We start from the raw sequence: 17,728 nt of genomic DNA, 5'->3' as shown, positions 1-17,728 counted from the left end.
AACACTTCGGTTCGGTCGTCGATGGTGAAAATTTTCTAACACCCGTTTCGAAAGGGGACTTAGAAAAATTTTCCCATCTCACTTTGGTGTTCACGGAACGCGGCGCACGCTCAAACACCCAAACCGAGGGCCCCGGAGGGGGAGAGCGGGTGGGGGGCCGCGGGCGGCCGGTAGAGGACGTACGTTTTTCTTTCCTGCACACTTTTCCACACCAGAAGAGCAGAACAGTTGTTGGAAGAAGGAAAAAGCTCAAGTCATCCCCGAGACGAATAACTTAAGACGTCGGTCGTTTTTGAAGAGCGAGCGAAGAGTGAAGCTCGAGCTGCGAAAATCGTCGCCACAACCGGGTCCAACCGAATCGATCGGGTTGTATCGGTTTTCCTCGCGCGTGTGTGTGTGTGTGTGTGAGAAGTGGTCGCGCATGTCCCTAACGTCCCGAGGACGATCGTTTGCGCCGGCGCAACACACCCTTTTCCCTCTCAGCCGTGGGAAAACCTATGCCAAAAATAATGACACTTTTCACCAACTTTTCCGACCGGTGTGGGACGTATTACCAACACACCTACACACACAAACACAAGCACTGGTACAAGAAGTCCATCTTCTGGTGGAGAACGTATGGAAAAACTCCCATGGAATTCACCTCAGCTGTCTCTTCACTTCGTGCGAGTGAATTTTCCACGTCCCGATTTCCCGCACTGAGTCCTCGTTCTATACACTGTCCTCTCTCCGACCATTCTACGCGGAGACACACACGCACCCAAAACACTTTTGTTTTTCCTCTCCTGCCCGTTCCGGGAAAACTTGCCTCCGAAAACTTTCCGTCCTGCGCCACCGCCGTTCGCCGCCATCCATCGAGAAGGGAGCAGGGGAAAATATTGGTGAGGGGGATGGTGGGGGTTGTGGGAAACAAAGGGAGGCGAAAAACGAAAAATAAAATAAAATAAATAGACGAAACGCGGTTCTACGCCAGCTCAGCGCGCTCGGACGTCGGGCAGAGAAATGAAGTAGGCGCCCGTTCTGACGCTGCTCCGAAGTGCGCATGCGTGAGTTTGTGGGAGAGGGGGGGGGGGGGGGGGTATTTGGGAGCGGAGGAGGGAGGGCCAGCAGGAGAGCAACGCGTTGTGCTTAGCAGCCCCTCGAGAGCGAAGAAATCGCGTACGATTCGCCATAATCTCTCGCGGAGCCGGATGGAACCTCAAAGAGAGCGCTTTTCCTACGAGACACGGAGAAGATTTCCCACTTCCTTCCGCAAATACTCTCTCACTCTGCTCCCGGCGGGGGGGGGGGGGTTTTCACTTTCCCGGAGAGATGGCTTCTTTTTCCCGTGCCCTTCCTCTTCCCAAGAGTTGTTTCCCTCCGACTCTGGATTTGAATTATTCATCGGAGCAGCAGCAGCGCTTCACGCACGAAGAATCGTGCATGCGTGTGCAGCAGTATTGGGAAATCGAAGCCGAACCGATCACGATCATCGCCTTCCCTTAGCGCATGGCACAGCCCTTGTGTTGTGATGGGGTTATTTTTTGCCCATTGCGTTTCCTCTGAACCATGTCCGGTCGCGTTTGTCCAGCGAGAGTTTATCATTCCATACTAACACACACACACTCGTCGAGGGGGAAAAAGAAAACACCCCATTCGACACGGTTAATTGATCGCAAAAATAGAATAGTGTGCAATTCCATGGGGGTGATAAATTTGCTTCCTAATGACCGGTATTTGCTTGTCATAGATCAACCGGTTCGGGAAGACTTCGAATGGAAAGAGAAGAAAAATCGTACAGTGCATACCTTTTCACGAGAAAAAAAGTGCTAAAATAACTACAATATGAATAATAATTTATAAGTTGAGGAAGGACCGTTAAAACTGACTTGATTTTCAAAAATGAAATAAAAATGTAAAAGAACGATGAGAAGAGAATGTGAATGATAATAAAATGAAGAGAACTGATCGGATGAAAACTCTGAAATCATCAGAAATTTGTTTAGCTTGGTTGGTAAAATGCATTGCACAAATGTTTAGCATCTTTTTATAAATAAACGTGAACGTCTTACAAAAAAAGCAAAAGAAGTTACGAAGACCAAAAAGGTAAAAGAAAAACCCAAATGAAATCTCCATCATACCGCCCCAGAAAAGACAGGTAATACTGGTGTGCACAAAATTAGATGGAAAATGTGTTTCACCATCATGAAAAATGGGTCCAGGGGAGGGGATTTTATCCTGCAGCGACAGGACAGGAAGGGAAGGGGGGGTCTGCAAAAAGGTGTTCGCACTGTTTGTGTTTGTTCTTAGTTTTTACCCTCTTCTGCTTCTGCTCCAACATCGTGCGGGCGGCTATTTCTGCCGAGAAAGATTTTCTCCGATGAAAAAGGATGTGTAAAACCGAAAAACACCCTCGACTCCAAACGCCGACGGTGTTCTTTCGTCTCGAACGAAGGCCGAGCCGGCGCACATTCGCCGGAACAGGTGAGAATCATCCTTTTTCGAGTGCATTCCTGCGCGATGACTTCAGTGGTTTCACGATTTTTCCACCACCCTCTCATAAGTCTCATCTCGCATGCACCACTCTTTCACTCTCTCTGAGGACGCCTTTTCTCGACGGATGAATCATGAAGCCACGGTTGGGTAGCATTTTTGAAGAGGTGAAAATATGTTGATGACACTCTGGTGAGGAAAGCACTCGCCTCGCGCTCGCACGAAGGAACGCGATCGCGGATCGGGGTGTTGTCAAAACATGGTGTCACAGGGTGTCATGAATTACACCCCCGGTCCGTTTTCCCGGCGGTGGTGGAGGAACACTTCTTAGTCAGTCGTCCAAAATCGACCACCCCGTGTTCCCGTGAACCGCGCGTCACGCGACGTCCCACTAGCATGGGATGGGGGGGGGGGACATATTTTTAGCCAATTATTTGTCATACAAACTGACACCGATCATGGCCGACGGTCGCTCGCGGCGCTGTGTTAGTGCTTGGCAAGAGCGTTTTAACTCGAGTTAATCAGCCGATGACGCCCAGAGACTCCGTGGCGATGACTCCTTCGCCCGAAAATAGTGAAACAACCTGCAGCTGAATGGCGAAGCACCGAATTGGATCGGTTTTTGGCTGATTCAGGCGAGCGTGGGAAGCAGCGTTGTAGCTTGCAGCGTTGTTTTGCATCCTTCCTCGTCTCACAAACCTTGGATGATGAAAATGCACCATGAAAATAGCACCCCATCATCTATTCATGTTGAATTATAATTCCTCCGGTGAGAATGGTGTTTCAGCTTCATTTAAGCGCCCGCTTCTTGCTCGCCGAAGGATTAATTCTTCATTTTAATTTGGCACAGGAACGACTGCGCCACCGAAATGTCATGGAGAGGTCTTTCGAAGACGAAAGATCCTTAGAGAGCCAGATTTTTTTTGTTTCTTTATTGTTTTATATTTGGCCTTTATAACAAAGTAACAAGAATACATCGTAGTCGTTTCGCAACCGTTCAGTTTTAAATTGAAAATTGAAAAATCAGTAGAACAAGAAGAAAATTGTAAAACTAAAAGGAAAATAGGTATTACATAGGTTGGATAAACGGGGCCCTCCAGACATTTCCATTGCTCTAAGTGTTTCTATGCTTATGGCCAAAATTAGACTTATTTTTTACATCACCTAGCAATGCTTTATACATATTTTCAGGCTATAACCTCCATATCAACTTCGTCACATATCTTATAGTAAATATTAATTAAAACTATCTAAAATAAATAAATAAATTCATCAATATAATGTGATAGGTAACTTACATTTCCTTTCGAAAAATTTGATTATTTTATGAAATCAGATATTAGATCTTCATTATCTGAAAATAATTACTCTGAATTAAGCAATCTGAACAAGTTAATAAAATTCCTTTCCGTCTGTTTCGTTTTCATCCATAATGAAACAGACCTATTGAAAACTAATCATTTTATTATTTTTTTGCGATAAATGTCATGTTTATCTTTTTTTAAGTAAATGCAAATGTAGATTACTGTTCACAGATGTTTTTTATGTGTGCTAAATCACAATAGGGTGTTTTAAATCGCTCTCAAATTATCAAATCATTTTATCAATTTTGACAGCGATGACGAAAACAGTTTAAAAGGGTAGGTAAGGTAAGTGCAGACTTTTGCTGATGGACCGTGAATTGAGAGCATTTTAAGTCAAACGGTCATTATTAGATGAGAAAGAAGATTCATGAAAACATATTCTGGCAAGGTTTAGGTGAAAATTAATAATGGTTAAGCAATATCAAAATACATCTGTACTAACTATGATCAAAGTATGTATACCACTGAGAGAATAAATAAAATCGGTAGTTACTTTTGAGATCTGGGGTTTTCATCACGGGGCCCCCTTAAGCTCGGGTTCCCCCGCGGCCGCTCAGTCCGCTCATAGGTAGATCCGCCTCTGCTTATATTTCTCGACTAATATTCAACCAATAGATCGTTCCTGGTATAAATGAATATTATTTCAAACTAATTGAAAATTAGTTGAGCTACGGGTAAACTCGAGGTTTGAGATCGGAAGTAGTTGAAATGAAATAATGATCAACAAATGAACCAAAAAGATTTTCACATTTGCTTACATTGAAAAAAAATTGTACATCGTTTGTCTTGCGGCGTAACTCAAAAAAGGCAACTCCGGAACGGGAGGGTTCTTTCTCAGACCGTAGCAGTTTTTCTCAGTTCTTCTGAGTAGCGCCCCATTTTGACAGTGAAATACGAGGGTACTGAGCTCGATGTTCGGATAAATGATCGAATAAACAACACCATCGCGCGTTCCAGAAGCGTGCTGTCATGCGGCACGTACATAAGACCACGACGCCTCGGTCTGAGATGCGCTAATCCGGATCACCGGCTTGCTCAAGGTCCTCCGCCTCCTCCGAATCCGGTGGGTGGACGTTTCGGCATGTTCTTCTGCTGTTTGCTGTTCTCTTTTGCCTCTTTGGCACCGTTCGGTCGAAGGTCGAAACGAATTTCGCAATATCTGTTATTCAATACCGGTTGTTCTTATAACTCCTACGTCCTTCGACAATGCGGTACAACAGATCGGTTGCACAAAGGAAAACCGACCAAAAATAGCTGCAGTTTGGAAAATTATGGAACATCGTGGAATTCACGATTCGCACAAGTTTCGCAAAATGTAATGAGGATCTTTACCAACGGATATGCGATTCGCGTCCCGCCAGAGATCGTTGATGATTTCATCCGTCGGTTTTTCCGATTCGCACGCGTGTGGGTTCGCTGTGGCCGACTGGGTCTGCGTGCGTGGCATATTTGTGGTGAAATGGTTCCCGACCCGAGCCGCGCACCCTCGGAGGTGATCTGGCGCAGAAGGGGCTGTTGTTTCGTGTTTACGATCGTTTAAGGCGCTGCACGCACACGCGCACACATCCCCGCACGGGGTCCCTCGGAAAAGTCCAACAGTGGGAAATGTTTGCACTTCTTCGGAGATCCTGCTCGAGCGTTTTTTTTGTTGAGGCGCATTTCATCCATATGCATATTAACACCTCGCCTTCCCTTTCGGCGGCACTTTGCTTAAAAGCACCCATCATTTCAGCACGTCACACATCCATTTGATGGCTATTTTATAGGCTACTGATCGCAAGGGCGAGAAGCAACACAGTAAAAACCCCACTAGCGAACGGGGCGTGAGGGAAAGGAATCGTGAAACCTACGAGTGCGCGAAAACGGACCCTCATCGGATGATGGCAAACAGTTGCACATTACATCTGGCGCAAAGACGGATGCGTTTTCATCACCTCGCGGTGAGTACCCGGGCTGGAAAAGTATCATTTGACTGGCGCATGCCGTCGGTGCATTGATCATCGGAATGCTTCCGACGCGGGCATCTGGGACGAGAAATGTCGTGTTTTCGTTTGAATGATGACTGTCCGTTGTAGATCATCATCGTGAAAAGAAGGAAATAGATGTTGACTTGTTTGTTTCGCAGACATTTATGCACACTGAAACATGTTTGAACGATGAAAAAAAAAGCAGTGATCGATTGTCCATTCATGAAGCAGAGTAATTTCACGATGAACTACTTTAACCCTTTCACGACCAAGGAAAATATTTTTCTCATCTACAAAACTCGTTACTGTTTGTGCAAATATTATCAAAACGATACTTTTGAAACGAAACATCAACGAAAACATTATGCCAAAGGCGGTAAATGTCTTTCTGAACGAATAAACAGAAAAGAACTATAAAGAATTAATTGCTCCAAAACCAAACCATTCGTACGTTCAACCAACAACAAAAACTTTTGGTATTTGGCAAGTTGATGAATTCATTATTTTTTTATAGCAATGGCTAAGATCTTTTTTTTAGAATTTTTATTATGTAATTTATAGTGGAAAGCAAACAAAACAAATTCCGATATCATAACTATACTGGTCATTTATTGACTTTTATGGTTCATATGGACAAATATTTCCCATGAAATTATAAAAAACCTACACATACTAGTCTAGACTTTTCTGGCTATCTTCTCTTATTTTATACCCCAAATAGCTAAAATATTGTTTTGTATTGCCAATTTTAGTCTTGAATAGCTTACGGTCCTGAACGGGTTAAACGGTTCCGCTTTAAACCGATAAAACATCTGTTCTGGTGTTCTATTTTGCAACATTAATTCGCTTATCGATGTTTACATTCAAGTGTTATTATTCAAAAATTATTTTGAGTTTCTATATTTAAGAACAACTCCAGCTGTATTAAGATCCCATCTGTATTAACCCGTATTAAATCGATTAGACTAAGAGGTACCTACCTTAGTATTCATATAATTCATAGAAATGATATTTAATGATAACAATAAAAATAATTAAACGCGAATAAATATTCATAACAACAATAAAACAATAGGAGATAAAATGTACATCCATTGACCAAACAATTCATACCACTTATAAGCATGATTAGCGTGTTTGAAAGTAAACCAACACTAACTCCATCTCACATCGGGCGGTTGGAAAACAATTCGCCTGAAAGCGATTTTCAATCGGGGAGGATAAATAAACAAATTTTCACTTTAAAAACACGCACCAAAACCGCCCGCAAAGGCGCCAACACACTCTGAAGGCGATGGGGGTTACTTTCTTTTACTTTTGCCCCTTACTCCCTTCACTGCCCACTGGGAGGAGTTCCGGCGTCAAAAGGTAACCAGCCTTGTCGTGGCCTAGTTTTGGGCCTTTTTTTTTGGACTAACCTTTTTCTTATGTTTGTTGGCAGAGGAGCAAACGCACTCGCCACCTTCGGAAAACTGTGTTCCGAATAAATATTCATTGACCAAACACCATTTGGAGGAAAAGTTGCTGCACCCAACGGAAGCAAACCATATCTCGCGCGGGGCTGGAAAAGATCAGCCGGTCGGTGGTCAGCTTGAGGTTAAGGTCTAGTTGCTACCGAGCACGACGAGGGGAGAGGAGGAAAGCATCGAAACCTACGGCAAGAGGGAAAACAGTGCCCAACACATGTGTGCTTAATCGGTGGCGAACAGCAGGTGAAAACTACTTGAGGCTTAATTTATTGCGACACGATACGGAGCAGCGCATTTTGGGCTCATCCACGGGAGTGCGTGCACAGGAAGGGGTGGGTTTGTGTGTGTGTGTGTGTAAGTGGGTGTCGGAAAGCAGTCCCAAGTGCAGTCTACGTGCGAAGACGACGAAGGACCAAGTTCTGTCCGCGGAAGAACTGTGAAGAACTTTTCGGGGCCGTTTTACGATCCGTTTATTTTTGCTCGTCCTCTCAACATACGCTTTACACATTTTTTCGTTACAATTGCTCAAGCTTTACGAAACACGATACGGTTGGTACCACCGTTTGCCACTGCAATGAGATAGAGAAAGTTTAGAGGAAACATTTGGTGGTTGCTGTGCTCGTTTGCGAGTTCGTCAACTTGTGTTTTGTGATGAGCGTAATGAGCGTTTTGATTCTGCATCCATGGGTTTTTGGGGCAAAAATCACTCGAAATGATCGATGCAGAAGATGTAAGAGTATGCATGCAAATGGTGGAGGAATACGAAAACATAAATCATGCTCCCTAATAAAAAGCCAAAAAACATACAGAGCGAAAGTGATGTTTTGTGGCCGACGACAGATGAAAAGATGCGTTTAATGTGTTCACAGGAGGAAGTAGACAAAAAGTGAAACACATCAGCGGATACGGTTTGAGGTAGAGCAGAAACAAAAACCCCACACACCCAAAGGCACGTAGAAATGGGGTAGATGGTGGAACAGGATGATAAATGTGGATGATGAGCAATTTCGACCTTGGAAAGGAAAAAACAAACCAGCAGTGGTGTTACGATGTGTAAATTTTTGATCGATTTCAAGAGTTTCAAACAGCGCAAATGAGGATGAACACATTTCTTCAAGTGCTATCAGGCGGTGAACGATCAAATGTTAGTTTAAACGAGAAGGTTATAAAGTAGATGTGCAGAAGCAAACACATGCAGATGCAGTTGAAAGGTAATTAACATTCCGGCGCATTCGACTTACCTTCGCACGTCTGGATGAGGCAGATCGAGCGGTACGTCTTCTCGTACGAATCCGTCGTCTCCTCCAGCACATGGACACCGTTCGAGGAGCGAGGAGCCGACTGCCCTGCCTGCTGACTCCGATCCGGCCGTAGCTCCTTGTAGCAGAGGAATGATGCTTCTGAAAGGTTGCCAAGTGGCAAACAGAAGAAAACAACAGCATTAGAACGCATACAATATCGTAAAAATACACACAAATACACACAAACACGCTTAACGCTGTAAGAGGATCGGAGTGGATGAAGTGTAAAATTTCGCAACTTCACGAAAACTCTCAACGAGAAGACATTTTCACGCGAAACTTTCCACGCCCATGCCATGAAAATATCCATTCCCTCAAACAACCTTGCTTGATGGCTTGAAAAGTAATCTTTGGGACTATAAAGAGGTTAAGAGGTTATTAAACAAAGAAAACACGCATCGTCGTAAGCGATACTTGATTCAAAACACGATTTTACAATCAATCTTACGAAAGAATGTTTCGATTTACCACCAACCTTGTCGATTGTTTATCAACTTCGCGTGTAATGAACAAGGATTGGCCATCAACCAACGTCCCAGTTAAATTGTTGTCATTGTATGTCACGGAATTGATTTTTTTGTTTACTTAAGTAACTCATCCGGAAGAGAGAAACATGTCAGCGAGTGTCATTTCAACCTCTTTCCAACAAAGTTATCGTAAGTTGTGAAGAAATTGTTGTGTGTTTTGTTTAAATGCAAATTCAACTGAACCAACCATTTTCATCGTTTACATCTTCGTTCGCGTAAAGTGTCAATTTATGTTTCTTCTGCGACCCTTTGCTCCTCTTTCTCTCGCTCCGTCACTTTGTACGCTGCAAGAATTTCCCACAAATGAAACGAAAAGCAGCAACACTCTGCTACCACCGGGAAAATAATCTCGAGGGAAAATAATCGAGAAATCTATTTTCGGACCGTTTTTCCGAGCAACACGCGCCCAGCACGGGCGGTGGTTGTGGATAGTTTTCCCCCAATGGCCCACGGATGCGTACGTTTTCGGTGTGTTTGTGTGTGTGTGTATCGAGGATCGAGGAGCGCAGGAGTGCATGCAGTTTGCGTGTGTTGAGACCTGGTGGACCGAATCGTCGTCGACGGCGACGAGATGACAACCGGCGGTGCAAATAAAAATAGAAAAGCCGCGAACCACGAAATAGAAAAGCCGCGGTTGCGACGATTTGCGTACGAGTACGGCCGTTTCGGACGGTGTCTGGCATGTTGTTTGTGTCGATCGGTCGAGCGCCACGAGAAGAAACAAAACCACAACCCATCGCTGTGTGCGTTTGCTGCCATTTGGAAAGGGACGAGATGAGATAATTTATAGGCCTTTATTTCACTCCCGAAACGAGACCAATCGAGCTACTTTTAATAACGTTATGAAATAACACTTCATCAGCTATCTGAAAGGAGCATCATATAGTGACATACATGAAAGATAACAAGACAAAATACAAAGAAACGATTTTTTTCTCCGATGAACTGGCGGATATATAGCACGAATTGGAAAACGGGTTGTTTTTTGCGGAAGTTTGAAAAAGAAACATAAAATTTACACTACGCACCAACACAAGATGGTAGTATAAATTTGAACAGATGTATAATGGTGTTTGTTATCTTTGTAAGTAGCCTTCTGGCGAAAAGTAGACTTGAATTTGAGAATTCCAAATATTATTGTTGCCTTTAAAACTAACAAACATTATCTTTAAACAAAATCTTTAAAAAATAATATGTTCAATACACGAAGATTTTTATAATTACAACCCCCAAGGATAAACAGTCATTGGCTTGAGTTTGTTGTACCATATCAAAAGAATAATTACAATGTAATTTATACATTTTAAGTTTCTGAAACACTTTATGCATCGTTTTCATGGAAACTAACAAAGTGTTGACAATCAAGTCGTCTGAATAAATCGAAACTCTCATCAGGATCTGTTTGATTTCACTAGGACAAGCCTTGACAAGCTACGAGCGTTCAAAGGTAGTGAATTTACTTATTGACGCAAACGAAAACATTACAAATGTCCTTGAGCTGAAGATACAAGAAGAAATCGAATAACGTCGTTAAATATCGACGTCATGTTTTCTCATACGAACGTCATCAATAATCGACAGCATTCCACCACTTGTCAGAGCCTTTCAGCAAAAATTCCATTCCCTAAAGAAGTATGTGCTCTGTTTGTGTGGAAGGTTTTGTATGAAGCCATTTTCTGATAACGTTTTTCCCCCGTACATTTCATGTGCCGTTTTCTGTTCAGCACATCGATCAAGCCGTGCTCTAGAAGCTCGCTGATCCTCTGAGAGTAATTTGTCAGCAACTAGATAAAAGAACGCACGCAAAGGCGGTACGATCGACACTTTGCTAACGGATTGGCAATTAGCATCGGTAGGAAGGGAAAACATCGCAGGCAAAGCGAGAGAAAAGTTAGCTTTTCCTCGAACGTTCCGAAAGATTAGGATCGAGAAGTTGGGAGAACGTCGACAAAGGAGGAACGGACATTCCTAGCCGTAATGACAGTTCCTTCCCCCCTGACTTCCGCCTTCTTCCCGGGCAGGCAACAATGATAATTGCCTTCGTGACATAATCGTGGGCCCCTGGTGGTGGTGTTTGCGTGCAACCCAAGAGAAGCCGGCTGGTCTCATGATCGCTGGTAATTTGATCGCTTCGCGGCTGCCGGTGGCGCAAAAACAACAACTCGGAGACGGACACTTTTCGGGACAATCGGGCGTTATTTATACGTTCTTCCCCTGGGGGGGTGGGGAAAACAAACCGAACGGAGAACGGAAAACCGACGACGGAGCTGCTCTGCTTGCAGTCCCCTCCCTCAAAAAGCACGTTCATTGATGTTGCGCAAACCGTTAGACTTCGTTTTTATCACTTTAAGTTTTATCACCTCACGGCTGGTCGGGTATGAAGCAACCGTTTCTGTCCCTCCCTTTCTCTGTATGTGTTTCTGTAGCTTTTTCCCCCCGCGGGTGGTGCCTTTTTGGCGGAACGACATGCGAATAATTAATTCACGCACCGGGCAAATCGACAGCGCCACCCTAAAACCCAACCACCCTGCATTGAGGCATTTTAATTCTTTTCTTTTTATTTGCAGAGTTTTTTTCTCTTCTTCTTTCCTAGCCCACCCCTTTTCGAAGTGGTAAAACTTTCCCTGATGCTCCCATTTTTTATTTCTAATGCTTGCTAGCTACTTTTTTCCGTCTTTTGTTGTTTCATTCCCCGAGTTGTTTTTCTGATCTGCGGATCGGATAGAAAAACGGATATAAATCATTTTGTGAAATTTTTACGATCAATCAGGTGATGCTGTGCAATCCATGTTCGTTGGAGGAGTTGACAGTTTTACAAATTTAATTTTAATTCTAAATAGTAACATTTTAGTACCAAAACTCTATTAAAAAATATTACTCTATATATCGAATATTGATTAATTTGGAGGATTAAATTTAAACGCAACTGGTTATAATCTTTTTTAGTCTTCTAAATCTAAATCCTCAGACTTTGAATGGCCAGAAATTTCAATATTGGCTAACTAACAAATGTAATTTAAAGTCCGAATGTCCTTAAGAATAGGACGATGAACCTTTCGCCCCCCCCCCCCCCCCCAAAATGTTGTATCGGAAAAGGTTTTTGCTATCCGTTTTAACAGCTTCCCAGAGGGCGCCACCTTACGGCGACATTGTTACTCGATCCTCGATCATCATTCTCGGCGCACCGCTCAACCCACACGCACACACACATCTGTTCCTTTCCTGAGCCGAATCGGAATCGTCACAATAGGTGGCCGATATTTTTAAAAATAGCCACCCCAAAAGATAATGCTCAAAAGAAAGGCAAGGGACAAGAAATAAACTCGCATACATCCTACGCGCCTTGGCAGCTTCATCTTCAACTTCGACATCGGTGGGCTGCCGTTGGGCGCACCCTGTGCCGGGAAGAGGAAAGGGGTGGTGGGGCGATTGTCACGCTGCCAAATGGCAAGAAAAATACCAACAAAATTGCCTCCACCCCTAATCGATTCGCGTTGTGGTGTTTCCGTTTTTTAATGCCGTGACCTCCAGAGTCGGATTCCGATGGTCCGACGACGGAGCGGTGTGTTCGTTTTCGTTCCCATTTTTCATCGTTTATACGCGCGTATCGGTTCGCGTTTCGGTTTTGGTCTTTGGCGCCAGCCCGTAATTGCCCGCGCACCAAATTGGCGGACGGAGGATGATAGAAGGTTTTGGGTGCAGACGAAAACAAGATGAAGAAACATTAATTGATTGACGAGCATCGGTGGGATCCTTGCATTTCCTTCCCCGAAGTCACCCGAACTGACAGAAGTGTCACAGCCAACCCGGTGACCTTAAACTGGTTCATCGCTCCCTTCATCGCCCGTGATTAACCCGAGAGCTCTGTGGTTTACATCCACTTCTCAAGAGATGGCGCAATCCGCAACGGGATTACGATAATTCCGCCGCCGTCGGAAACGTCAACGTAAAACGTAAACTTCATGACGTGCTGAGACAATTCGTGACAGTGAAAAAGGATCGTTCGTCCGTCCGTCGTCCACCAGATCGGCAGGTTGGAGTACAACAGGCGGTTGGTTGGCGCAAAGACTACACCTCGGTGAGATCTCGGCACTCACCGTGATGATCGTTCGGTGCGCAGTTTCTCTTGGGAGAATTTTCCCGAAGATTCTCGAACGCCACCATCACGCACACTAGGGCGGGAAAGCTCAACCGAAGCGGCGTGTGCCGGAAAAACAACTTGTTATTGTTGTCATTCTCCAACCCCCCTCCCCTCCCAAAGGGGAAGCTTGAGGAATTGCAGGTTGTTGTGCGCTTCGCTTGTTTGTTTACATTCTCGATCGAAGCTGACAGTTTTCGGAAGCAAGCCGGCATTTTCCCCGAGACCCTTGATGCGCATGCGCTCGACGGGGGGGAAAACAACCGGACGAACTTTTTCCCGAACGATTTGAGTTTGCGCATTTCCTACGATCGCTTTTCTTGTGCGATCCCACCAACACCAAGGGAAGAAAATGGGACTTTTCCCTTCGCCTTGGCAAAACAGCTGATGTTTGCATTGCTATGTTTTTCTTCCTTTCATACACCACCAGTTGGGTTGACTAACGCGATGATACCTTTTTTACCCTATGGAAGTTTTGTTTTACTTATTTTTCCTACGTTCCATTCCAGAAACGAAAATAGCCAAGTGAAACTAAACGGATGCCATACTTTTCATCGTTCGAAGCAGCGGCTCCGATTGATTTCGGAGCGAAGTTTTCCGGTGACTCATGCGTACAGAATGCGGAATGGTGGAAAATGCTGGAGGTCTGCAAGCACGGCTGATGGTTGATTTCCCAAAGTGAAACTTCAGCGGAAGATTCAGATGAATTAATGGTTTTTCTTTGCTTATTTGTGGTTTGTTTTTTATAAACGTAAAACAAATGTACACAGTTTTTCACTTCCATTTGCTCGTTGCTTGTGGTAAACAGCTTATCGGTTGCGCTAATGATACTCTCGCGGTACATCCGACGATCATTATCATATGCTGCATATGTTTTCAAAGGCTACTGGGTTTCCTTTCGGCTCAGACTCGGGGATTGACACGCAGTAGAAGCAGCAGTTAAGGCAAAGTCCGGCTAATTGATACGCATGATTTATGCGCAATTGCGAAATGTAAATGCACGGCGTTTTTTTTTCTCTCCCTATTAATTAGAGCGGCTTATGCGGATGGACAATGTAGGCAAATCGTTGGAGCATTCTGCCGACCACGCCCCATCGCGCTACATAAATCAATCAGACGGATGATTCACTGGCCTTAAGTCGTGGTTTCCTTTAGGGCTGGCTATCGCTTCCTAACGATGCTGCATAATCGAGGGACGGACTCGGTCGGTGGAGTGAGGTGTTTATTTGGATCAATTAACTTCCCATCGAGCGTCGCAGGAACACCTCCCTTTACTCGCTTCACAGCCGTTCTCAAGGGCACTGACTCACGAGTCAGTCGATGGCGTAGGATACTGTTTTCGGGAGAAAGGCTCCCTTGAACCAATTAGTCATTCCCCTTTCGGAAACGATCACTCATCGATTCAAGAATGACACATTATGTCTAGCTCGTGGCGGTCAGAATTAAAAGTTGCGCCAAAAAAAAAAAGGAATCAAACACGCTGACCCACCGGGACGGAAATAGCCCGATCGCCATAAACAAGTTCATCATCGCGTGCGCAAAAGCTGTCTACCGTGAGTCTAAGTTAAAGCGGATAAGAAACTTTACAACACGAAATGTTTCACGCGAGCTGGGCGAGAGCTAAGCTGCGTACAGTTTAAGCTAAGTATAGACTCGATCGCGTCCGTTGGGCTTAGAGGCTGATGCTTTTCAAACCAGTCGAGATGTCGCTCGTGTGGTTGAGGAGAATCGCGAGAAAGATACTAAACGGAGCGGAACCCTGGGTTTGGGAACATCGCGGAAACTTGGCTCGTTTGGTTTGATGGACACAACGTGAACATTACCGACAGCATAGACACATTATACACACAGGTACACCCAACAACGTGCAAAATGAAACACAACGGTTTTTGGTCAAATATAATATGTATTTCTGGTTTCATTCGTACACTTCGCATTTATGCGTATTGGCTTTACATTATACAAAAAAGAACAACTCATATTAAAAATATCGTTTGCGGGTCTGTTTATGTGTGTGTGTGTGGGTGTGCGTGTTCCACTACGTCATGTTTACAGTTCTCAATCTGGCAATAAGATAAAACCTAGCGCAATCTCGGTCTGAAAACGTGTGGTTGAGAAGTCGCAGAGTAACATGTATATGGGGGGTCGAGGACGAGGACGGGTCGGGTTTGTTTCGAGTTAAAGACGAGGTTCGAGTGTTAAGAAAGTCAGCTAAGATAAAAACACAGTAGGCTTAACGGATCGACACTTTCGTATTTCATAAACAATTTCTGTTTTCAAATGTTTCACTAATGCTCATATATTCTACCAATTGCTCTTTGCGTAATCAAAAACAATGGGAGCAATGGCCGAGAGGCGTGTGTGCATGCGTGAGTGCATGTCTTTGCACTTTGTCGTTCAATCATTCATTCGCGGCAATTCCTTATTATTTTGAGGACAAACTCGGGCTGAACTAATTTAATAACAAATTTTCATGTTTAGCTTTCTTTTTTAGTTCAATCAATATGTAGTGGCACATTTGTCTCAAACATTAGCCATGGGGCAATGGGATACTCGAAAGAAAGGAACATAAAAGTGCAAGCAAAACCGGAAACGAAAGCATGAAAGTGCACGCGCGCTCTGCATAATTCGAACGGAGACGGATCGGTTTTTTGGTGCTCCGCGATTAGAGAGACTCTTAAAGGCTGTTTCGGGTATTTCGGGGGGGGATTACTATTCTAACTGAGAGGTGGCGCGACATATAACCCAACACAACCGCAAGCACAAATCGTTGGGGATGGGGATACGAAGGGCGAAATAAATTAAAGCATAGTTTTCCTTTTTAACAAAACTTCTATACAGACAAGAGGCGCGGGGTTGGGGATGGGTAAGCCAGGGGTTGGGGCGGAGGAGAGATAAAAGCAATACAGCATTACAGTAACATATCGATCATTACGACAAAAAAAACTCAATTTGACAGTTGTGCAAATCGTCCACTTCCACGTCACTTAAACGACTAAACGAAAAAACTTGAACTGAAACTAATCATCATCAATTGAAACAGTATCATTCGATTGTCGGGGAAATCTTCCCGCTTCTGCTTTCATCGACCTACGGGGATACGTCCCCTTCCTTTCACTACCAATGCCTCCACCAATGCCTCGTTCATCTGGTGGTTGGTAGAATAAATTCGAATACCGGAAATCGTCGTTCCAGCTGGTTTTTCCCCTCGGTGAGCTTCCTCCGCTCACTGGTTCACTCTCCAGTCGGCGTTGGCCACCGTCAGCTCGGCACAGGTGGCCGCGTAACCGAGATGGTTCTCGGCCAGGCAGCAGTACCGGCCTGCGTCACCTACGGAGAAGCGCGAGAAAGAAAAAAAACGGGTTGAAATTGAGAACTCCGTCACCTGTTCCTTGTAGTGCTCGGTCGCGTACCTTCGTAGGCCACCGGTAGCGACAAGCGGCAGACGCCGTTGCGATACTCCGGCACGAACTTGTAGCCCTCCTCGATCGGTGCCTCGTCCTTCGTCCAGCGGATCGATGGTGTTGCATCGCATGCCACGATGCACTCGAAACGCGCCGGTTGTCCACTGACAACTGCGATGTCCTTCAAGGGCTAAAATGGGAAAAGCAAGTGAGTAGCATCAGGCGAGTGGACCTAACACCAAACGAAAGGATACGTACGGCAACGAACAAGGGAGTTTTGGTCGGTACACCCTCCTCCTGGTGCTGCTGCTTCACGTTCGGCGTGCTGGTCGTTGATCGATTGAAGCCTTGTGCTGTCGGGTCTAGAGAGGGGTGCGGCGGGTCGGACGCGGGGAGACGCAAATGCAAAACGATTCCATTAGCGATCCACTCGATCTCGAGCCTTACACAATAGTGATGGGGAAATTCCTCAAAAAACCGGAACCGCTTCTGAATGACTCCACCAATATCGGGAGCAGCTCCGTAAGGTAGGTGCAATGCTCCGAGCTCGGAACCGTCCGGAGCTGTCCGGAGCCATTGGAAACGTCCGAAGCCGCTAGTCGGCAGCCGGACCCGTCGGAGCCGTCCGGAGCCATCCAGAGCCGTCCGGAGCCGTCGGAAGTCGTCCGGAATCATTCGGAACCGACTCCGGCTGCCGACTAGCGGAGCTGTCGGAGCCGTCCGGAGCCGTCCGGAGCCTCCGGAGCCGTCCGGAATCGACTCCGGCTGCCGACTAGCGGAGCTGTCGGAGCCGTCCGGAGCCGTCAGGAGCCGTCCGGAGTTGTCTGGAGCCGTCCGGAGCCGTCCGGAGTCGTCCAGAGCCATCCGGAGTCGTCCGGAACCGTCCGAAGTTGTCTGGTGCCGTCCGGAGCCGTCCGGAGCCGTTGGACCCGTCCGGAACCGACTCCAGCGGCCGACTAGCGGAGCCGTCCGGAGTCATCCGGAACCGTCCGGAATTGTCTGGAGCCGTCCGGAACCGTCCGTACCCGCTAGTCGGCAGCCGGACCCGTCGGAGCCGTCCGGAGCCATCCTGAGCCGTCCAGAGCC

The 17,728-nt window shown here is 45.5% G+C and overlaps 1 protein-coding gene across 1 annotated transcript in view; it reads right to left on the bottom strand.

Annotated features, from left to right (window-relative positions):
• LOC131265364 (titin) overlaps positions 1–17,728 on the bottom strand; it is a 150,083-nt gene that overhangs the window by 87,731 nt on the left and 44,624 nt on the right. The window contains exon 15 of the mRNA XM_058267623.1: positions 8,514–8,672. Within this exon, the coding sequence (XP_058123606.1) occupies positions 8,514–8,672 (159 nt within the window). The remainder of the gene's footprint in view (positions 1–8,513; positions 8,673–17,728) is intronic.

The sequence above is a fragment of the Anopheles coustani genome, chromosome 2, assembly GCF_943734705.1.
Source record: "Anopheles coustani chromosome 2, idAnoCousDA_361_x.2, whole genome shotgun sequence".
In the NCBI taxonomy this organism is placed as follows: Eukaryota; Metazoa; Arthropoda; class Insecta; order Diptera; family Culicidae; genus Anopheles; species Anopheles coustani.
Note: the sequence above shows the minus strand (reverse complement) of the source record. Positions and strands in the feature narration are given on the sequence as shown.